The sequence below is a fragment of the Apteryx mantelli genome, chromosome 1, assembly GCF_036417845.1.
Source record: "Apteryx mantelli isolate bAptMan1 chromosome 1, bAptMan1.hap1, whole genome shotgun sequence".
Taxonomy (NCBI): Eukaryota; Metazoa; Chordata; class Aves; order Apterygiformes; family Apterygidae; genus Apteryx; species Apteryx mantelli.
This window is the reverse complement of record NC_089978.1, coordinates 26183152-26207265: the sequence shown is the minus strand read 5'-3', so window position 1 is coordinate 26207265 and position 24114 is coordinate 26183152. Positions and strand designations below refer to the sequence as shown.

At 37.1% G+C, this 24114-nt stretch overlaps 1 protein-coding gene across 1 annotated transcript in view; it reads right to left on the bottom strand.

The window, feature by feature from the left end:
- RXFP2 (relaxin family peptide receptor 2) overlaps positions 1 to 16437 on the bottom strand; it is a 29235-nt gene extending 12798 nt beyond the window's left edge. The window contains 13 exon segments of the mRNA XM_067289857.1: positions 1153 to 1224; positions 2237 to 2308; positions 3434 to 3505; positions 4727 to 4798; positions 5136 to 5207; positions 6122 to 6193; positions 7678 to 7749; positions 8759 to 8874; positions 9016 to 9029; positions 10016 to 10093; positions 11562 to 11708; positions 14581 to 14760; positions 16323 to 16437. Of these exon segments, the coding sequence (XP_067145958.1) occupies positions 1153 to 1224; positions 2237 to 2308; positions 3434 to 3505; positions 4727 to 4798; positions 5136 to 5207; positions 6122 to 6193; positions 7678 to 7749; positions 8759 to 8874; positions 9016 to 9029; positions 10016 to 10093; positions 11562 to 11708; positions 14581 to 14760; positions 16323 to 16437 (1154 nt within the window).
- Between the last annotated feature and the right edge of the window lie 7677 nt (positions 16438 to 24114).

Below are 24114 nucleotides of genomic sequence, written 5' to 3'. Positions count from 1 at the left end.
AGTCACTTTGAAGCCAGCCACTATAGGCACTGATGTTTGGTGTTTGCTAAACATGGATCTTTTAGCTCTAATTCATCATAACTAATTCAGCTGAGGTATCTAATTTGGGAACCTGGTTGCCTGAGGGTTCCTCTATAATTTATGAACTTAATCATTGTTAAGAGGTGAGATGATGCAAGTCCTAATTACATAGATGTGAAGTTTTCACATTTAATATAGGTAGAATATGGAAAAACAACAAAAAACACCCATCAAAAATTCCTCAGTAAATTCAGCACTGAAAACTGGCATTAGTGAATGACCTGTTCTTTTCCTGGGAGTTTTCACCCAGCAAACCAGTGCCTTTAACAAGGCACATTAGTTATCACCCTCCTTCAACAGCTAGTAACAGCCTGTTTCAGTCACTCCTGTCATTGCAGTCACTGACAGCTCCCCTTCTCCTTTAAGCTTTCTCTTTTTTTTTTAGGTTTCTACACCTTCTGCAGCCGTTTTATGTTTCTGCCTAAACATGTCATGCCAGATAATGAGGTAACCAAACCCCAGATGCTGTGTGACTACTTTATATGCAGATGAAGCTAATGCATACATGCTTATCCCTGGGGGGAAGCGGCAGTCTCAAATCTTAAAATAAGTACCTAAGTTCCCCAGACAGCTGATGGGGAAGAGATTGGTTCACCTCCAAAGCACAGCAGGGCTTCATGGGTGCCCTACATATCCTTCTGTAGGCTGTACAGGGAATCTAGGTATCCACAGCAAGTGATCCAAAAGAAGTTAAAAACGTAGCATTGGCTCCAGAGGACCCAAATGAAGCTGGGCTACTCTAGGTGTGGAAAAACTATATGCCCGGAAGGGAGGGAGCCTGATTCTCACCTGGATGCAGAGAGACCTTGTTTTTCAGCCTATGCATTTTGGACTGTGTCTGTTGTAAAAAACAGGCGGTCTTATAATCAGAACTATAAGGTTCTTCTCTCCCTACTACTGCCCTACTACTATCTATAGCTCGCCCTGGCCCAGTATATTTCTGGCCTTGTGCCTGTGATTCTGCATGGCCTCCTGGCCCAGCTTTAGCAGGAGAGGTGAAATACACTCACAAATTACAGATATGTAATAGCTCAAACTCTATAATATAAAAATAGATTTTAGAAAACTCACAGTTCACCCAAATCTTTTAATGAGGAAAAGGTATTTGCAGACACCAAGTGTATTTGATTTCCATGAAGAAACCTGTAAAGTTAAATATATATTAGAATAAGTATTTAATGATTCACTTTAATAGAGAGTTTAATGTTTCGGTATGACTGCTTAGCTTTTTACTTTTCCTAGTCGTATTAGAAGTTACATAGGACCCTAGTTAATTTTTACAAGCTGTAACAGGGCCTATTATTGTAGTCAATGTAAAAGAAACCTATACAGGGCTAAGTAGTTAAGTAGAACTTTCCTTAACTTTAATTAAAAGTAAGCAATAAGTAATAAGTAACAAGTAAAAGAGCAATAGGGAATTTTGTTTGATTAAAGGCCCTGGGATTTGCTGTCCAGACAGAAATTTTACATGTTCAAATTTAGATTTTTTGCTCTTGTTCTGGCTGAGTTTCATACAGTCCTACTTTAGGGAATTCTGTTTCCTCACTGATAAAACATCACATATATAACACCAAGGAACATCTTGTATTTCTTAATCTGCAGAACTTTTTCTTCATGAACATGATCCTCTTTCAATCTCTGTTTATCCTGTCCTGTGTAATTATACAGGGATACAGTTAATTTTTAAAATGATAGAATGTTATTACCATATACCAATATATTTAATTTTATCAGGAACAAGATTTTTTGCTCATGTTTCCTACATGGGGAAAGCACACTCTGAAGGAGGTACTAGTTCAACAAAAAAAATATCTGCAGGTTGAGATATAGACACTCTATATTGTTTCTGCTTTGTGATCAGAACGCAAGTAAAAGGACTTAGCAGAGCTTAAAAGCACTCTGGAACTCACAATCTGATCACAAGGCAGAAATAATACAGTATAACTATTTTGTTTGTTGGAACATGTGATATCATGACAATTGCCAAAAAGTTCCATACAATAATTTAAATAATTATAATGAATACCTCCTTGACAAAAGCACAACTATTTTGATTAAAGTTTATAAATTGAGACAAATCCTGTGTTGAGCATTGTGAGTCACACATATTGAAAAGGTTTTTATTGTTTTATTTTTATACTTTTTTTTTACTTACAATACAGTGAGTGCATCACATTCCAGGAAAGTGGTATTAGTTAAGGCCTTAATACAATTGCCTTCAAAATCCCTAAATAACAATAAGCAAAGTGGTTTTATAATATAATTTCAAAGGAGGGAGTTTAAGCTCTGGGCTCATCTTGTCTTTTAGGATCTTCCTTTATTTATTTCTTCTCAAATTTGCCCCAGTTCATTACCTAGTTTCTGAACATGAAGGTAAATATCAAACAAAGCAAATTATGCCTTTTTCTTTGTTATGATTTTGTTTCTGTTTATGGCTCAGCTCACCAACCCATTCCCTCCTCCTGCCCCGTTGTCCCCCTATTTCAGCAATAATAGGCCAATACCTGTGGCATTTCTTAAGTGTAGTCTGTATACAGGGAAAAATAGAGAACACTAGGTGGAGATTTTACATTTAATTTTTTGTTCTTTTTCTTAGAATGAAGTAATATTTTAAGTAATATAAAAGAACATTACATTATTACTACTTTTAATGCATAGACTCTGGGGGAAAGCTAATTCAGGCACACATTTTGTGCCTGGTTTTACCCTGTCTACTTGGAGGAAGCTCTCAGGGCAGAATGGATTCTCGAGAGCTGGGGTATAGATTATGACTAATAAAAAGGCAATTGTCCACCTGCTTTTTGTGATTGCCCCAGGTATTATGCTAGTATGTGCATATATATGATATGTACCTACACACGCATGTTCTGGTACATGCTGGTATTTAGAAATGCCAACATTGACGTTTTGAATTCCTGGTGCTCCCTATTCCATCTGATTTTACTTTGAAGAAAGTTCTGATACAATTGTTCCAGGTGGGATTTCAACATATATTTATATACTAGTCCATTGCAATGTATGTCTGTTTATCCTGAGTTACTTAGGATAAACATATATTTGCAGTAACTGATGTTGTTTTTATTGGAAAACTAAAGTGAAAGACGGAATTTTGCTAAACACATGAGAGTCATGAGAACAAGAAGCAGCTCTAAGGATTTATATTGGCAGATAATTGATAATTTTCAGATCATCATTTGAAACACAGTAGAGTTCAACTTTCAAGGTTATACTTCTTAGATTTTCACACCTTTAAAAGTGATTTGGTCTAACAGAATAAACAAATGTGGAATTTTTATCTTCACCGAAAAGATATATTTATTTATCAAAGGCAACTTTTGCATAATTTACTTACATCCAGTTAATAAGAGGCATTTGAGTATAGATTTTCTTGGGAAGAGACTCAAGTGAATTGTTTATCATTGACCTTCATAAAATAAAACATGATTAGAAAACAAGACATTTTATCATACTTTATAGCAAAATATGCAAGTATAACAAAGATATGAAAAAGAAAGCTTTTGAGAAAAGCAGCTGGGATTCGATTTAGTTATATTACTTTAAAATTTGAGGTAAATTTAGATTTTATAGAAGCTACACAAGAAAAAAGATTTCTTAAGTTTACAGTAACAAACCATATTATATTATCTTTTGATGCTAGCTTATTAATGTGTTTTATTTTTAAGGAATGATTACACTGAACGACTGAGAAAGATGCTAAATTGACCGACTTAAAAAAAGTTGTCCATTGAAAAATTTACATTCTCAGTACTAACACTGTGAGTTTCCCACACACTCTATGACCTTCCTCAACCCATTTCTGGTGGGAGCAGGTAAGGGTGGAAGGTTCCTCCCCAGTTTGTTTCAGTGCTGGCTCTGTGGAGTCTGGTCTGAAGGCTGCTGGAGACAGCTGTGACGTCAGCCACTGCCTTCCAGAAGCTTGGGTGAGACAGCTGACTCATTGGCTCATTAAAGACACAAAGTTTTTCATCTCCTCTGCCCTGAACCAATGGATTAGTAGTGAAATCTTTGTTTTCCATTAGCAAAACCCAGTCATTTATCTCCCTGGATAAAGAGCTGTTATATTTTCTAAGAAACTGAGATCATACTTTTCAGGTGCCGGTTTACTTCATGAGGATGGTGGAAAGAGCTTATAGGACTTAACATCTTCTCCTTCCTACCTATGATAAGCTCCACCCAATGTTGATTTTTCTGTTACAGTCATCACAGCCGTATCTGTGTGGAGAACTGTCTAAGTGCCTAAATACTATTTCTGTTTTCTAAAAGGATAGGATAGGTTTTTCTCCTGGTTATAGCCAAGAATTTTCAGTTTAGATCATGAGTTTCTGGTAGGCATTCTGAGAAAGGAGATATGATTGTAAACAGTTTTACAACTTCAAGGATGTACTTTAATTTTAACAGAAGCATAGTAAAGATTGTCATAGCATGAAAGATGCATATGAGAAATCCAAATCCAAATCTGAATTCAGATGATTTAAGTATGGGGAGTTGACAGGTGCAATTCCTTCATGAAAATGTTTGAAAGTTTTAGCAAAAAAAAAGAACTTAGAGGAAAAAGAAGAAAGAAAAGAAAGCTACTTGGAGATTGAACAATACTAATATGAAAATGTGCAAGAGTAATACTTACAGAAAAAACAAAGACTTTAGCCCAGTAAATAACTGCTTCGAAATTTTCATTATTGGGTTATAATCTAGAATTCTGGAAAGAAATAATAATTTATTAAATCAACAATAATATAAAAAAACAATGAAAAAACAGCTCAGATGAACAAGTCATGAGGAAGCTAAATGACAGCTTCTCCTCTGCATTTCCAAAATAACTAGATCTACATATTATTTCCAGGAATTAAAACGTAGTCTCTGTAACAATGATAAGGAGTTGCAAGCTGTGGTAGTCATTTACAAGATTCTGCGAAGACAGCCATTTACAAACACAGATTTACTGCTTTGTTCCTTTCTGCTTAGATCAATAGCATATACATACATTACCACTGATGAGGAGTGCTTTTACAAATGAAGAGAAAACCAGTATGTACAGCCATTTCAATTTGTGCAGATCTCTGAATACCCCAGGTTTCAAACTGGTGATACAGTTATGACTGAGATACCTGTTGAAAAGAATATAATGCTGAAACTAAAATAATGCTGTCTAAAAATGGATAGACTAACTTTAATGGGAGGGAGCAGAAAGCTTTCAGATAATTGATGAGAACAACCAGAAAGATAAAGGAACTATGGCAAGCAACGTTTGGTTTTAGAATGCTGACTGAAAACATTTTAAGCTTTTTGGCTCATAAAAGGCTGTCTGTTACTGCTAGGGCAATAGCATTTGACTTAATCTTTTAAATATTTTATTTTTGGAATGATAATGGGTAATGCATTAGAAAAATGTGCTTTTATGAATAGTTTTGGACTGCACAGGGTTTTTTGTGATGATTCAATGAACAACCTCTGCCTAGGTCTTAAACATATCCTTTTTAGAGTAAGACAGACATAATAAAAATGCTTTGTGTTTACATACATTAATCTATCAAAATGCCAATAACTATTTTTTATTCAAAACTTGATAAGAAACCTGAAAAATTAGTCTGATTTTCAAAGGCATTGAGCTTGTATCAGCTGTTGGAAGTAGTAGAGGTACCTGGATTTTGAGAAATACTGCTTAATAATCATGTAAAAAAAATTGGCCAATATGCTTTGTGAATATCAACTACTGAGGCTCTGTCAGGTAAACATACTAAACGAAGTTTATGATGGGTGAATAATGGTATGAAAAAAAGTTCCACAGTTTGTCTTTGCCCCAAAGTACAAGTAGAGTAACAGTAGGAGTAAAAATCCAGGAAGTGCTCACTTCTAACATATTTCTCGAGCTACTGGATTATGCTGGATAGTGATTGAATGAATGTTTGAAGGGCTGAAGTGTAGATGCAATTCCCCCTTTTTGTGGAAGGATGTTTCCTCTGTGATGCCCTAGAGGCAATCAATTATATGAAAAGGCAAAATAGAGCAATATTGTACTCACAGCTTCTGAAGCTTGTATAGTCCAAAGAATGCTTTCCTTGATATTGTTTGAAAGCAATTATGTTATAGAAGTCTGGTACAGATAAGATAAGAAGGCCAGGGTAATCATGCTGCATTAACTTAGAATTGTAGATGTTTCATAATCCCACTTTTATCCCCTTCTGCCATTTTAAGCGCACTACTAAATTAATGCCTGGTGTAACACCACGGAAGTCAGATTCAATATTTTCCACCAGAACAGAATGTTCTAATGACTTCTTTTGAAGCTGTTCTCTGTGTGTCTGTCTCCAGGGTGTGTCATTTCCCTTTTCTTGATTATACTTTTGGAACAGAAGATTGTAGGGTATAGAAAGAAGATATAAAATAGAAAGCACTGGAGGCTGACAAGAAAAGCCAATACTATTCCAGAACACAGGTATATTATTTTGAATTGTGAACAATCGTTAGCCGTCCTTCTTGGCACACTTATATTAATGTAGATTGTGCCTGGTGATGCACCTCAGCTGAAAATTAGTGGCATATATATTTTGATTAAATAAAATTGATTCTAGCGCATTTGGTTTGCCCACTTGGTTCTTGCCCATTCTTCAAATTATACATTATATTCTGAAGACTCCTAATCTGTTCTGAATGGAAAGCAGTTTGAGCTGTCATTAGGAACTGTCTAACAAAAGGCATATACCTTCAAATAGGAATCAAGAGCTAAACTCAGATACTGTGTGCTTAGAGGATTTGTGAGGATTTATTTTATGCCTGGTATATGAATTCTTACTCTTCACTGTTTTCTCATATAGATGACATACCTGCTAGTTTTGTATGTGTGCCTTAATTCTGTAAGAATTTATCTGAAAGATGCCAAGTACGGAGCACATCATTGATTTTTTATTAGCAACAGCTGTACTTAAAAAGAACACAGTTCATTCTGCCTCACAATGTGATATATACAAATGTTTCCCTTCTTTGTAACTTGGTGAAGGGCAGACTGGTTCCTACAGGAACTTAGAGGAAGCTGACTTGAAAGCTCTCCAAGTCAAATTCCAATAAAAAGGCCATCTTACTATATAAAGAACGTGGAAGACACCACCCAGCTTGAAAAAATGTACCAGTGGTCTATGAGAGGATTGACTACACAGGAGAACTTGCCGTATTTACAGCTTATTGCATAATTTTGCAATTAGTTTCTGTGGTAGCCTAGCACCAGAAAAAAGAAAAAAGGAAACAACCGAAAAGGTTGCATTATTTAACCTTTTAAAACAGTAAGTTGCAGTTTCACCACAAAATGGCAGTATTACTTATAAGACAAGCTTATTTTCTCCTTACTTATTTTTCTGTGACAGGGAGGGAGACCAGATCTCTGTGTATTGCTTACAAAACTGCCTGCATCTGTGCACATTTGGCTAGACAGGGAGACCAACATGATCAAAACATCAATTTCAAAAACAAATGCAGTGCTATATAGCTAAAAAGGTGATCACCCAGGTGACTGTATGTTGATTGTATGCATTCCATATATGCCGGTACCCATGCAATATTTTAATAAACTGTCAAAATACTTACATTTTCTTCACTTCTGTATACTTGCTGAAAACTTCATCTGGAAGAAAATGGATCTGGCTGTGTTTAAGTGACCTAAAAAAAATTGGGAACCGATATTTAAATTAGGTCTAGGTCTTAATTGGTCAGAGTTGCAGCTTTCAAAAATTAGACCTCAGATCTGGGCACAAGTGACAAAAGATCAGAGCCTGAAAAGGCCCTTGGGTGCATTACATTGCCTGTGAAGCCTGGGTAACATCAGCTTCCCCATCATCAGTTCTTGTTGTTCAAATCCTGAATGCAGGCTTGAGTGCCCTCCCAGGGTTAGCTGAGAGAAGACAGTCCTCCCTTCAGTCTATTTGAAAAGTAAATGTATTTGACAGTTGAACAAGCTAGCTGAAGGCCAGCAAATTTCAAGTACTACTCTTTTAAATATTCTCCTTGCTTCTGTCATCCAGATATATCTTTGAGAACTTCTCAAACTAACAAGTATTCAGCCTTATGTAAATTTTGACAACTTATAAAATAGGAGCTGGCAACATGAAATAGGGAGCTGTTAGTCATTGTTAAGAACCAATAATCCTGAAATTCCCTCTTTGGTAACTTCGGTACATTTTGGTGGCTGCCCATTACCCAACTTCTGGTTGCAACCAGTGATCTTTAGTGAGTGGCCTGGGGCTGACAAACTTTAAGCAACAGGAATGGCAAACCCAAAGAATAGCATTCAGCCTACCTATTTGTAAACATCTGCAGTACAAATACCCACATCTCAGCTAACACCCCAAATTCTCTTTAGAGGAGAGAAATAAACATGTTCTGTGTGCAATTCATATGACCTGTATTAGATGACTGGTTTACACTGCTGACACATATAGTTGGTCAGATGAACCCTGCCCTAAAGTGAACCTTGTAGCAAAGCACTCACAGCAGTCACTACATCCTCAAGCCACCTAGTAAATGTCTACAGTGGGCTGGTCCATTCTGCAATCTCTCTGTGAAAGCTGAGGGTCCATATTTGGTAGTACAGAGGTATGCAAAGTGTATTTAGCCATCTCTTCGTTTCTAAAGCAGCTTTATGTCTGAGAGCAGAGGGAGCTCTTCCTACAGGAGGGTTACGTTACTTGAAACAAGTGGAACAGACTTTAAATTAACAGCAGCACATTCTAGTTCTGTTTCTATGCAGCTGCAACCTTCTGCAAATTTCTGGGTATTGGTGGAGACCTAGGAAAAGGGATGAAAGATTTCTTGATTGTATATCTAACATATCAGTGGCCAAGCACTTCTGACCAGATGGAGTGTCATTTTGAGATCTCTTCATAGAAGGGATTGAACATCTAGATGCAAAAAAACATCCAGAATTACCTTAGTAAGGTTCACTTATCAGGAAGGCTATAAACACTGATGTTGCACATTCTGGGACTGCAGTACTTTGAACATAGTGAAAGCAAACACAAGTAAAAGATAAATTAAATTTAAGATCCTGCTCTCCATAAGCAGAATACCAGCTAGATAAGGGTAAGTAAGTGAAAAACAATATGTGCTCGATGTACATATATATATATATATATATATACGTGTGTGTATATATATATGCACACACACATGTGTATTTGTGTGTGTGTGTGTGTACACCCCCCTATACAAATGTGAACATCTGAGAACAGTTTCCATTGGAGAATGCAGATTTCTTAAAGTCACAACACTTCACAGAGAAACTGGATTTTAGTGCAGACCAGAGGGGCACAGCAACTAAACTTGCCACTTTCTTGTCATGACACTGTCCTTGCTTTTTGGGATTTCATGCAAGGGCTTTTTGGGTACCCCAGCTTGGCAGTCCATCTGGACACCTGTCTCAGAGCTGTAATACTTTGACTGAGCTTAGGCTTTTGGGCTTATGACTCTTCATCAGTAGACAAGAAGACTATTTTAGAAAGAATCAACATAAACCACTTCAAGCTTTTAAAATCTATTTTTAAAAAGCTGTTTCACAGAGAAGCCTTTCTTTTTTCTATCGTTCCAGAGTGGAATGTTGACTTTCTAAAAGTTTCCAGAAATTTAATTACCATTTTCCTGCAACTCTATAAAGCAGCAACCTGCCAGTAGCAAGTACATTCCACACTGCATCATTCTGTTCTGCTCCGGTGTGCAGGTACAAAGCTCTGGGAAATTAAAGAGGTTCCCTGAGCTGATCTAAAATTCCAGATATCTCTATAATTATGGCAAATGTATACAAATATATATACATATATGCAGTGAAAAGTCTTAAAAGTGTAAAATAGATTAAGGATACTAATAAAGGCATTTAAGTGCATTTAGGATTAAGTCAGAATGGCAATGAAATGGAAAGACAGCAATTACTTACAGCATTCTTTTGTTAAATCCAGATAATTAGGCTTTCCATGAACCATACCAAAGATACTTGCCCATCCACTATTATCTCCTATAAAAAGTATTACCATTTGTCAGCTGTACTTTAAATTGTATATCAGTTTATAAATGAAAACCAGAGCAAAGGTGAAAGAGGGAGAGGGAGAGAAATCTAAAGTTAATGAGCTGATGCAAAATATTATTAAAAGATGTGTTTACAAAAATAACTGAATATTAAAACAGGATGATTAATATAGCAGAGAAACTGGTATTGCAGCACAGAGAGTTAGAAAGAAATTGCAGTGAATATATGAAAAATCTATATGAAAATGGAGATGATTTAGAATAAGGTTGAAAGACAGAAAGTGACTCTGGGAAAACAGAAAGTTTGCACCGGACTCAATGAATGAATACACATGGAGACCTCAAATTTCAGGCAAAACAATGGAAAATAATGAGGCCATATCATGACTGGAATAGCTAAATGAATTGGCAATTTTACAAGTTATATGAGATTAGAGAGGAAATCAGTTAAAATTTATAAAGCATGGAAAATTATTTTAAATTGGCAGAAGATGGGAGTCTCTCCTACATGTGCAGAGTACCAGCCTTTGGAGCAATTACTGTTGGTACACCAGGGTGTGGTTTGGAGCTAGTACATAGGTGAATGGTAAACAGAGAAGGTACGATGTGGAAAGCCATCAAAACACATGAACACATCCAAAGTTAGTAGCTGAGAGATGATAGTAATGAAGAAGGAAAGAAGCATATGGAGGGGATTTGAGATATCTAGCGCAAAGGAGTGAAAGAATTGTAACTTCTCTAGGAAGTAGGTGGAGAGGGAGGATTGAAAGCAGGAGATAACAGTAGAGTTGACACATTAGCTTCTGACCCAACATGTTGTAGAGTCACAAAAGAAGTCAAATATAATGCAGGGGGAACCATGCACCAAAATAGGGATCATTTATTAGGCAAAAAAGGAGAGTGGTCTTGTTGCTCTGACTTACTCATTGCTCTTTTGGATTGAGGGTGGCCATGGAGATCAGTAGGACAGAGAGGAATGGTGCATATGTGTGCATGCATATATATTGACATATTTAAGTCTAAGACTCTTACAACACTTGAAATCATAGTATAATAAAAATTCTTCTCTTTCACTAGTAGAGAGCCTTATGGAGTGAAGTACCCTTATTTATCTATGGGAGTCAGTGCACCCACTTTGAAGGTTTCCCCACACAGACATGGGTGATTATCCACTGTCCACCAGCAGAGACTAATGTGGCCAGGACTCCACAGAAATTTCACCACTGGAGTCTGCCTGGGACATGCCTTTAAACACTCTGTTTTCTTTCTTGCCCAGCATAGTGTAATTCCTTCATTCATTGAAGAAATGAAGATATAAAGAAATTACACTGAAACCCCAGACTTCTCAGGCTTGTAGATCTTCTGAAGACTATTTGTGATGCAGTGTGTATTAGCTGGAGGAACACATCCCAGAACCAGATTTGGCTTCTGCATACTATAGATATTGCTGTACTTACCACAGTTTTCTTCATCTGCACCATTCCCATAGTCATTTACACTATCACAATGAAATGCCTGTGGGAGGCATGTTGTATGATTTCCACATGGAAAATAACCCTTTTGGCGGACAGCACCAGCAGAAATGCCTTCCATCAGCCAGGATGCTGAAAAAATATGGGAAGTCATGTTCTGTATATGAGAGCATGTTATGAACTAGAAGGGTCTGATAAAACTGCAACCACAGCAAGCAGTGGAATAATTTCATTCTCACTTTAATGTACATTGTATGTCATTTCAATTTTGGCACTTGTTTTATGGCATCAGCTAGAAATGGCTTATCACCACTGAAATGTAGAAAGGACAGCTTAAAGTTTCTGTTTGTTTTTCTTCTCTTTTTCCATCATCTGCAGAACAAATTGCTAGCTAGAAAAAAAAATCATCAGTGCACTTTCCTGGTAGACTGATTCCTCGATGGTGTGGGCATGAAGTAGCAAAACCCTGCTGCATGGCAGCTGCTGAACAGGGTAGTGGTATTTTGGTGTTCCTAAGGTGGAGTAATGGAAGTCTCATGCGAAGAGAGTTTCCAGATGGAGCATGTGGAAAGCCATTTCCCATGCTGAAGGCGGCTGAGTGATGGAGAGATATCCACTTAACCATTAGAGAGATACAATTTGTAAAAAAATCATCATTGCTCCCAGTTACAGTAAAAGCTTTGGGCAATTTGCAAGTCAAATCTTGGAACGAATCTGCAAAGTGTGGTCTCAGATTTATGGTTGTTCTTTTGGGATTTTTTACAATAATGGAATTAGATTTATAGTCTTGTGAATCATTTAGACAAGATGTTCAAAGCAGGAGAATGGTTTTTATTTCCTGTATAGCACACATCACAGATGACTGGAATTCTGCAGAACATTTGCTGAAAATCTGCTATATCTTTTCATCATAGTTATGAAGAATATGTCCATTTCAAAAGCACTTTTTCCTTTCCACAAAGTCTACAGGAGCTTTTATGATGAAAAAAACCCTAATGAAATAACTTTAAAACTGCAAAAAAGCAAAACAAACAATACATAGCAAAGCTCTCCCCATCATACAGAACTGGTTATTATGGTTTTTATTCATTAATGACTTCTTTGAAAAATGAAGTTCAAATTTGATCAAACAAATATAGTCTTTGTTGAACTGATGGGTCTATGGACCCACCTTGCAAAGACAGACAGGCTGACTTTAAACAAGACTCCTTTGGGACTATGTACAAGATTAAAGTGAAGCATATGGGATAAAATTACAGGGAGAAGTGACAGAAACAAAAGGAAGTAATCTAATTCCTGTGAGGCCAATGGACAATTAGGAGCTATGTAATATCTGCACATATGGAAAGGGTAGGAGTTCAGCTAAACAGTAATCTTTAACAAGTGAGTATGTTTTAGTTTTATCTAACGAACACTGTCCTAATAATATTATTTTTTGCATGATGCAAAGAATTGAGGTTGGGGCACAAGATGACAGGAGATGAAATATATAGTTGGTTTCAAAGACAGACTTGAGTTTCAATACTAGATTCATTTTGGGGGAAAAAAAATCTTGTCAAGATACACCTTGCCTTTCAAAGTGAGATACCACTAACATTCTCTTGCTACAACACTTACAGACTGAGGAAGAGTTTTAAACTAATTTTTCTGGAAGATCTTGCTGGAATTCAATATGTGAATAAAAACAGATAGTTTAGACTGGTAAAGCTATAGATCTTTGTACATCAGTGTTTAGAATAATGTTACAATTAGATTCTGATAGTTAGCTGGTTTCATCAAATTCCTTATGATACTGTCAGCACTTTTATTTTTTGGACCTATGCTTTCATGTATCACATATCAGAGAAAGATTTTTCCTTAGAGTAAAATAGTCTAAACTTCTTTATAAGTTTGTACAATACATCAGCCTTGGGTATATTACAAAGAAAAAAAGGCATAGTTGTTGGAAAAGGTTTCATTCTTATTATATACTGCATTCTAATCACTGTTGTGGTAAAGACAATCATATAAACAAAGCTATTTACCAAGAGCTTTATGCTGTGCATGTCTGTAAGTATTGCATAATGTGAAGAAATAAAACTTTACAAAGCTGTTCATATGAAATTATATATAAAATATGTATATAAGTAGGTTGAAGAAAAAAGAATTATCTTTAAAAGTATATATAAATGAATATAACTTAGCAAAAATAGGCAATTTACAGCTCAGCAAGAGGTGGGGGAAGTAAACCATTTCATGATTTGCCATGATATTGAAATAGATTAATTGCATAAAACAGAGGGGAAAACGGAATAAAACAGCTGCAACTGTTTATGAATGACTTTACCGATGCATTCCTAGAGAAGAATACCATAAAACTTACTTCACTATGACTAGTTCCCAGATGAAATATATACTGGAATGGCAGGCTTCTACCAAACTGAAGGGCAGTTTAAAGCCAGATTTGTAGAGATTAGTAACTAAGGGAAGGCCCCATGCTCTGTATTTAAGCCGCAGGGTATTCTGGTACTGGAGAACCCTTTCTTTCTGTATCAATTCAGAAATAGAAAAAGCACTGTTATGAAACATTCTTTCAAAGTTCACATATATGTTCAGTGTGGCTTGACAGCCAGTTTCAAAACAACTGAGTGTATGCATTAATTCCCAAGAAAAGTAAAGATACAACAGAATGAATGTGTGGTAGTGAAGCTGAAAATTAATCCTGAGCCTCTTCACTCTCAGCATTCATTTAATTGCCCTTATAGACAAGATATCAGCTACTACCCAACAGAAGGGGCTTGCTCTTTTAGTTTTCTCTTTGAGTCTCCAAACTCATTTTAACTTGTCTTAATTTGCTCTTTTATCAAGCACAGTGTAGTTACAGAACTGACAGATGCAATTGTTTCTGACACACTTTCCATTAAAGATCACACACAAACAGTTGTGTCATCTGTTGGATATCTGCATCCATTCTCATCAGCGTCTGGAGTAGTATATGAAGCAGTCTGTAAGACTCCTGACTTACTCCCCCACAGATAGCACTTGGGCTGATGAATACACACAGATAAAAGCGGCAGCTTCTCTTTCAGAGCAATAATACCATAAAAGCAGTTTTCATTCACTATGTGATAAAATTCAGTCTTCAGATTTCTGCCTATGATGGAGTTGTTCCAATTCTCTAATCTCATCTCAAATTTCTGAGGAACTGAAACAGACCAAACCATGTTACACACCATTGAGGCTCAGGGAGGTTCAAACAACATGTGCACAGCTCTCAAACATGTCATTGTTATTCAGCATGCTTTAATGGAACAAGTCTGTAAATTCAGTGCAAATTTAGTATAGTGCAAGTAAGGTATATGGTCTGTTTCAGTGGTTGTGGTTTTAAGAACAGTTTTGGTTAAAGCAGAAAAACTGAAACATATGCTGCTCTCTGGTGCAGTAAGACAGACCCAGATGTTTCAGTAAAGGCTAAAATCTGTACTGTGAGAGCACCTTGCTAATAGCTTTGAGCCATTGTAACAGATGTAAATAAGGCACATTTCAGATGACAACAGACTCTTTTCTGATCCCGTTGTCACTTCTCCAAGGTCACAGTGAGAGCAGACAGGTCGGTTTGCTTTACTCAGCTTCAAAATCACTGAAATATTGTATCTTGAGAGCCCAGCTATCATTTAGTTCACATACTGCTTAGAAAGGAATGTACAAGAAGAGGCAGAGGGGAAAAGAAGGAAAACAATCAAGTGATTAAAAATGAATTATAAACACATGGGATTGATGGAAAAAATTGGAAAATGAAGAGAGCAATCCTCACATTTCTGGATCCGGTTTCAATGCAGACACACACTAAAACACACAAAAAATTATTTATTTGTGCATAAATCTAAGTTTTCATGAATATTCCCCTCCCCCCATATGTTTCTTTAGCTAGGGAAAGAAAGACTTGTTTTTATATCAAATTTTCTTTGGAAAAAACAACTCCATAGATTCAAACTACATGTTAAAATGATGTCTGATGAACTGCCAGAACTTCTTGTGTCACAGAATTTTGAGAATTATTTTTTGATTGTCCATGTAATGGCCTGAACAGTAAGCAGGACTAAAATGACAATGCAAATTAGATATTGCCCATTTGTGAATTTTACAAAATCTGCAAAAATTGGCTCTAGTCATCTGAGTGTGCATTAATCTAAAACATGCTTGCCTTAGGGTTCCTACATTTACTACAGTGGCAGACTTTTCATCTGCAGGACTCCACAGTAAACCAACATACATGAACTCTCTTTTTGAAATAAATTGAGCCTTTACCAGGTTACTCTTTTCCCCTGGTGGAAAAGTCAGTCACACTATAATTTATGCTCAGTGGATGTATGACACTTAGAAATGGTTCATTGTCACATTTATAATAGCCAGTTGTTTATTACCAGAACTGATAACATAACCCATCACTAGCCTGCATTGGTACTGGTATTATTGCTTAACCATAATATATTGCATAATTATTAAGGTCCAGACTGTAAATCCCTTCCTGACACTGAGAAGCAGTTACTCACTGAAGAAGTCCTATAGCTGCTGTGAACAGCAGTTCACCAAAGAAAGAAAAGGCTTAAAAATGGTGTTTAAATATCTTATCTTTAAATTTGTCAAGCATAGAATCTCTAGGCAGTGATAAAAAAAGCCTGAAACCAGTGTTAAAGATACCTATTCTCTCAATTACGACAGAAGATCATCCTGAGTTTCTTATCAATTCAGGCTAATAAGACTTACTCAGGTGCTGACGTCTTAGCCACAGTTCTGCATGACACAGCATGGCAAAGTTAGGGCTCTGATCCGCATAGCTCTCCTCCCACTCAGCAGCACCCGAGTTTCGTTTCTCCAGCATGCCTTGGATGCGGTGTAACTACTTTCCACAGGTCCCGGCACGCTCGGGAGCCGTCTGTGAAGTCGCCTTTTGGCTGGAACACTTTGTGTCACAGTGGAGAGAGTTTTTGGGGCATAAACGATGCAAACCGGAGTTGTTTATCGCCAGCCATTAGAGGGCAGTAAAATACCATTTTTTTTTTATGTTTCCTCAGTTTACTAGCACTAAATTCTAAGGGCACCTTTTGAAGGTTGACCAGCCATTCAATCAACAGCATTTATAATCAAGTGATATTTTCCACTCTTTTAGAGTGGGATCATATATTTGTGCTAGGAATTTTAGAGTACATATCTAAAGCCTAAACAGCCCATATTCAATACCCATTTCATATTACAGACTTTTTCCCCTGAAACATGCAGCAGATGTGGGTTTCGCAAACAGTGTCCTTTGACACTCCCAAAGTTGCTATGTTTAACATATACATTTTTTAGCTATATGTAAGGGGAGAGGGCAAGACTAAAAATGCGTGGGAGCTGAGCAGTCATTCCCTTTGCATTTCTGTACCTCCTGGAGCACAGTTACACAAGGACTTGTCCACACAGGCAAATTGCTCTGAGACAGATCTTCCTCCCTGACTTTTGCCTGTACCTGTGGTTATTCAAGGCATTCGAGCTGCGACCTGTTTAGGATGGAGGCTGCAATGTCTCTGAGTGCCCGGTCATTTTGGATTCACTCCTCCTCTAGTGCAGCCTGAACTAGTCTGACTTGGCTAATGTCAATGAAGAGTTTGTTGTTAAATCAAGATAATTTATTGCAAAATTGGTTCGATCTTTTTCCTCTATTATTGACTGGGAAGCTTATAAGAAATATTGAGCTCTCAGTAACACAGCTATTTCCTTCTCTGCAGTTTTATTTATGGCAAAAGCAATTTGAAAGAATGGTAAGGTGAATATTTTCATTCTATCACAGTAATAAATAAATAAACATATGTTTGATGGTTTGTAAATAGGCAAGATAATAAGAGGCGTTTTGTTAATAAATTATTTCAAACTTTTGTTTCTGCTAATCAAACTTCTGACAATGAAAGAATATGTTGATCTGTGTAATGAAAAGGTGTGCCATTATATGTTCTTTATTAATCACACTTTATTAAAGCAAATGTGGAATAACAAAATAAAGTGTATTTTAAAATAAAAGTTTTATATGAGTAAAATGTCTTTTAACAATAACAAAATGTAGTGATTTAAAAATAGTTCTCATGAAAGAGTAATTAATAAAATTCAACGGCCTCCTGTATATTCCACTCCCTTGTAACAGGGCGTCCACAGAACAAATAATTTATTCTCCAATACTTATTTTTTATTTCCAACAGGCCAGCAATTTTTTTAATTCCCTTTCTTCCCAGTAATGTATTTACTATTTAAGTTTCTAACTTTGATCACACTATATCCAGACCTTTATGCATTATTAAAAAAAATCCTATTTAATTAAAGAACTTTTCACAAGCAGAGAAATTACCATTCATGAGCTAATTACAGTAAGAACCATTTACTCACTTTTTTGTAATGCTTCAGGAATGATTAAGTATGAGGAAACTATTCATTATTAAAAATGAAATTGTGCAGGAACTGAAAAGTTTTAATTTTGAAAATTTTGTTTAAATGAAATACTGGTGCTTCTACTTGTATGTTATTATTAAACCAGTGTTTCTATGAAAAAGAACTTTTCTCATAGAAGCAAATTTTTAGGCAATTACTTCTGATATTCAAAATTCTTTCTCAAATATATAATTCTAATTTTTAATGTGCTTATGCTGAAAGGATTTCATGGCCAAATTACCACAAATTTTGTTGCAATTGGAGAAATAATGAATTAATATCTATGAAAACTCAGTTGCTAAATTAAACATTTATTTTTTCACAAAATATGTAGAAAATTCATTATGCTAGTGGTATGAAGCTTGCTGTTTACCATAATGTTTTATTAATTTAAGTATTTTTTCAGAAAGGCTTGATTTATCATTTAGTCTTGCCTTCGATTAATTTCCTTTCATCAAAATTTAGAGTAATCTTGTTGGACAATTCAGTCATTTCATGAAATCAAGTTTCTTCATCTGTTTTAAACAATTTTTTTTTCTAGAACTGTGTTTTACAAAATCATATAAATGAAAATTCCCTACAGATTCCTTACTGTAAATGAAACTCCTTACTGATTTCTTACTGTAAATGAAAATTCCTTACTGATCCGCAAAGGTAACAAAGAATTAAGAAGGAAGTGGTCTTACCTTTGATTTCTAACAGAACAACAAGATGGAGCAGAAATAACATTGCAGACAGTCTGAAGTTAAAAAGATTGAGAGAGGAGTAACAGTATGTTTACGGCCACTGAATGATACTTAAGCTCTGGACACCTTAGTAGCTGCTCTCATAACGAAATCTCCGGTTCGGCTACCTATGCCATTGAGCACGCTCACAGCCTGCTGCTTACCAGCTCTAAGGGAAAAGTCTCTTGTCACCCATCAGGTTGTTAGCAATTATTTAAACCATAGTAACAGTTTTGTTGGGCTTCTGGGTTACTACAGGCTGTGTCTGAGAAAGGGTGTAAAGGATTTTAATTTTACTGGATGCATGTGTGATTTCTGACAGGGTAATTTTGGGATATAGTAGATGTTTCTTTTCTAATAATTGTAAATTACTTTTGTAATGGAGATGAAAATCTCTAAACAGCTTGCTGTTATTATTTGGCAACTGGCATTACATTTTGATTTTAGTTATACAGTCATCTAAGTATTAGCATCCAAATATTTAAACATGTAATTAAACATTGCGTAGAGTTGGTAATCACTGAACCCAGTTACTTAATTGTCTTCAAGAGTGATTTCTGAAATGAGAATTTCTCAAACAGGGATTATTACCTTTTTTTCCCTAATTACTATTCTGAAAAGTTTACACTTTTTCTGCCCCATGTTATGCTAGCCTTACATTATATGTGCCCCTCACTTAAGGAAACCTTTTTTTTACCAAAAGAGGATACTACAGACATCTAGAAGATCTTTTCCTACATCACTATCTGCATTTAAAATTAAATAGGCCAGACACATTGCCATAGCATTAATATGTCATTTGGTATAAGTTTTCAGTGCATTTCATTAAGATGTCCGACTAGTGGCTCCATGTTCTTCCACGGTGTATTTTGATTTAAAAGGGGAAAGCAAATGCATAAAGACCACAATGCATTTGCATAAAATCTCACCAGAAATTATTGATAGCTTTTGTCTAGGATATTTGAGAATAAATGGGATAACACCAGGGATGCAAAAATTTCCCCAAATAGGGGCTAGGAAATGCAAATCGTACAAGTGGTCCACTGCATAAATTACAAGCCTGCCATTCACATCTGTGCAAGGCAGCCAACAATTAAAATACAGAGGGATACTCATACAAGAAAGTATTTGACTTCAGTAATAGTAATATCTGGGATACATTTACCATCCCAGCTCATGATGGTGGATATTTTATAAAAGTTAGGATCTCTCTATGCTGAATTAAAAAAAAAAGATAACTCAATCTAGCATGAGAGAAGGTGCATAAGAAACTGGCTGTATTGCTCTGAACTGTTCTCTAAGCGAACTGAAAGCACACTCTGGGGCAGAATTGAGGAACCGAGCCAGCTTCTGCAGCCCAGCTGCAGGCTTGCCTTGGTTTGGGGGGTTTTCCTGTTTGTGTTAAGTTGTGCCAACCAAGGAAGACCCTGGGGATGGTTGCCTGCTTGTAGGAGGAGAGTGCTGTGATGCACCCACCTCTTGCACTTAACCCACACATTGTCTGGGAGTGCTAGCAAGGGAGGTAAAGGAGCAGCTATGTAAAGTCACCTGTGCCACAAGCCCTCATGTGCAGAGTTCTCCTAGCAGGAACTGAAGGGAAAATTTATCCAGATCAATGCCTTTGTGTTGCACCAATGGTAAAAGAGTATGCCCACTTCTGTCTGAATATGCCATCCATCCTCCTGTTCCTAGTAACTCATAGGCCTCCTCATCCAATGTGCATCTGTTGCTTCCTTACTTCCATAATGTGAGTAGACCTGATGAGGACTGAACAGAAGTGCATTTAGTTTTAAGTCTCTTCTAACACGCATCATGTGATAACTGTGAATGTTATAGTATAGCCCACTTGAAAACCAGGTATATATGCAGATCTGATATCAATTGGATCGATGGGAAGAGCAGAGTGGAGAGGAGGGACTTTACTCTGTAGTGGGCTGTTGCCTCATCTGAGATCACAACACACTGCAACATAGAATGGGAGGTGAATGAAGGTGGGAGCAGTACACAGCACACACACACATTTTTCTTCTTGCAGTATAGCACTGCAGATTTTCCGCAATTTCTGAGACAACAGAAGCAAATATGTACATTTGCCAACATTGCAATGTGGAAGGCAGACGTGTGAAGCAAAAGTTGGTGGAAAGGTCTAAAGGCTCTTAGCCAGCATGTTAAATTCACATGTGTCTTGGCACTGTTTGGCTCTCCTTCTGTTTCCTACATAACTACCCTCCCCACCCTGGCACTTGAAGAATTCCTAGCCTAAGAGGGGTGATGGGCAACATTTAGATTCAGCACATGGAAGTGACATGTGTAATAGATAATAGTAGTCATGCAGACCTATCTGGGGATCCCATGAAAAAAGTGAAATAACACTGATAAGTCTCCTTGTTGGTTCTTGCCATCCCGTTCCTAGTTTATACTCAGCAAGTTGCCTGAGCAGTGTGGCTACAAGTCACTAGCTAAAAAGGAAAAGAGCCACGCTGCTTCTCAGGTTCTTTTGGGACTCTGTTACAGATTGCACACAGAAATGTAGGCCTTCAGGGATGTGTCAGTCACAAAAGTAACAGTGATAAACACCATGTCCACGGTAGAGGTGAGACTGATGAAATCCCTAGGAATCTTTTATACCTCTGCTTACCATCACACCAATGATGAAAAGGGCAAATACCTATTAAGGAAGGTCATGGCTGATTTTGCTGTCCTGACATAGAGCTCTGCCTTAGAGTTCAGTATAGAAGAACCTGGCTATACTTGGTTTGAGCCTGTGTACTTACTGAGTTGCATTTTTGAACAGTGGTATAGTATTATCTAGATGACACATGCAGCCTAAATGTTGGTCTCTGCACAGATGAAATATGCAGTGTTCTGCACAGGGGACTTCCGTAGAGGCCTCAGCCCTTTTAGGTGTTGTTTTTTGTTTTTTTTTTGCCTAGATTCTCATCACTACCAACACTTCTCAATTTTATGTAATCTCCCTTTTCCCCTTTCAAAGTTGCTGATATGTCAGGCAGAACAGGCAGGGAGCAAGGGAAAAATGTCTACTGAGAACTGAATAGACATTCACCTTCGATCCTGTCAGCTAGTGTTCAGATAGGGGTGTGAAAAAGCAACATAAGACTGTGCCCAGAAACACAGGGGCATGGCTTTTGAGCTAACGGTTCTTAAACTGCATTCTGGATATGAAGGAAAGGTGTGGACTGAAGTCATAAAAGGTTGGTGTGCAGAGGAAGCCTTTCCCCACTCAATGGGTCATCTAGATTGCAGAGAGTGCTGCTGGCAGGCTCAGCAACTAGGACAGCAGTCCTGTCTACTGCCAGCACAGATGAATAAGATGGTTGAAGCTATGCAATGTCCTGAATTGGAGAAGGGAGATATAAAAATTGAGCTAATTGGAAGGAAGAATAGAAAACCAGAAGAAAGGGCATCCATCATTTGTAGTGTCAACAAGGACAGTGGTTACACCAGTGTTCCTGGTTACAGAGAGAGCATGACAGAACTGAGCCCACCTGCAGGAGAGGTTGAGCAAAAGCAAGGCCAAGGGAGGATACTGGAGTAAAGGCAGTGTATTGCTCTGGCAGGAGTCCCTTGTTTCCAGACAATAACTGAGGTGCTCCTGGTGGTAAAAGTGTAAGAGGACGCTCAGGAGGATAAGGGGAGATGTTGAAGAAGAACCTTGGTAAAATAGAAGGGAGGAGGTCCCCCATGAATGTTAGACATTTTATACTGAATCCCTGAAACAGACATGAGATTCCTCCTGAGGAAATGGACCTGCAAGATAGGATTAAAAAAATGAAAATGGAAACTCATGACTTCAGGTCAGTCTTCTGACATTTTTGAATCTGTTTAGTGATATTTGAATGTTGCTGTGTTGGAGTCACTGCTATTTCTCATCAGGCTGTGAGGAACAGTTGTATGTTTCTGATGATATTCTGTTTGTTGGCTAATTAAAAACTGGCATCAGGACAGTGGCTCTACAGTCACAGGGAGAAATTATTTCTATACCTGTTTCAATCCTTTAAAAATATAAAATAGTTGCTTCCTCCATTCTCTGCTGCCAAGCCACAGGGAACCCCAAACAGAAAAAAAAATCCCAATCTCAGGCAGCACTGTAGACCCATCACCATGGCTGGAATAGCAGTGTGGACAAGACAAGGCATTCTCTTGTGCAGGGTTTTCCTGGTACAGTGAGAGGGGTGTGCAGGGTTTTGATCTCATTTAACTCTGTTTTCTGAGTCTATTTTCTCAAATAACATTGTTTATCATGTTCTTGTGATGTGACTAGAGCTAGTTAGGTTTTTTTTAAGGGAAAGCATCAAAACTGTTGATTTGCAACTGGTGAATTTTTTTTTCTCAGACTTGTGTCAGCTAAATATTTATTCAACTAAATTTCTGTCAGGAAATCTTTCTTGGCTCCAGGAGAGAATTCTTCATCAAAACTGAAAAAGAAACCAATGCAAACTAAAAACCTTTTGGAATAGGAATATTGTTTTTGGCCCTGTCTTGCTGTGATTTTCAAAGCTTCCCTTGAAAATGTGTCTCTGTATACTGTGGTTCTTCTGAACAGCAGATAGGAGTAGGTAGCATCAGATATCTGTAAAGCATGAACAGCACATTTAAAGCACACAGTCTTGAACTGGCCTAACAGTGTTATCAGGTTCCGTCATTGTCAACTATCTGAGAGGACAACTCACGTGATTTCTCCCACTATTTCTCTTCGTATTGGCAAATATAAATATTTCTGACATTTCATTCATTTTTTTCTGGCCTTATTCAAATATTGAGTTACCATCTGGTTACTCAGCTCTTCCCACTGGATAAACCAAATAAATGGGTTTTGACACCTGATATTCAGTACTCTTACTGCCATTCTCCTGAAGTAATTTTTGACATCTATATTTTATTTGGCTTTTTTCTTCTGGCTCATAACACCAGCTTTCCTTTTCCCCCCAACACTTTCAGTATGCTAGCAGACTTGTAGGGAATGTCTCATGATTATTTTCCTAGGGAGCTATACCATTTTAGAAAAATCCATGTTTTACCTGTAGCTAAAATCTTACCTGGCAACATTTGTAATATGGAGTTTTCTGAGTTGATGAACGTGCTATCAGGTCAGCCCTCCTTGTATAAGAGACATTCCACAGTGCTGTCATCAGGTACTTTTCTTATTCAAAAAGTACTGGACTGGCTTCAGGCAGGCTATGAGATGATGCTGTCTGCATTTTCTTGGTTTACCATTTTAATAACTCTTTATACTTGCAGGGACAATAACTGATATGTTTTCATGCTTTATTATAGGCTGAGCCATGTACCCTTAAAACCATGTTGTTTTACTCCATTCACTTGTAGTTGTACTTATCTAATACAAGTCGTTGAAA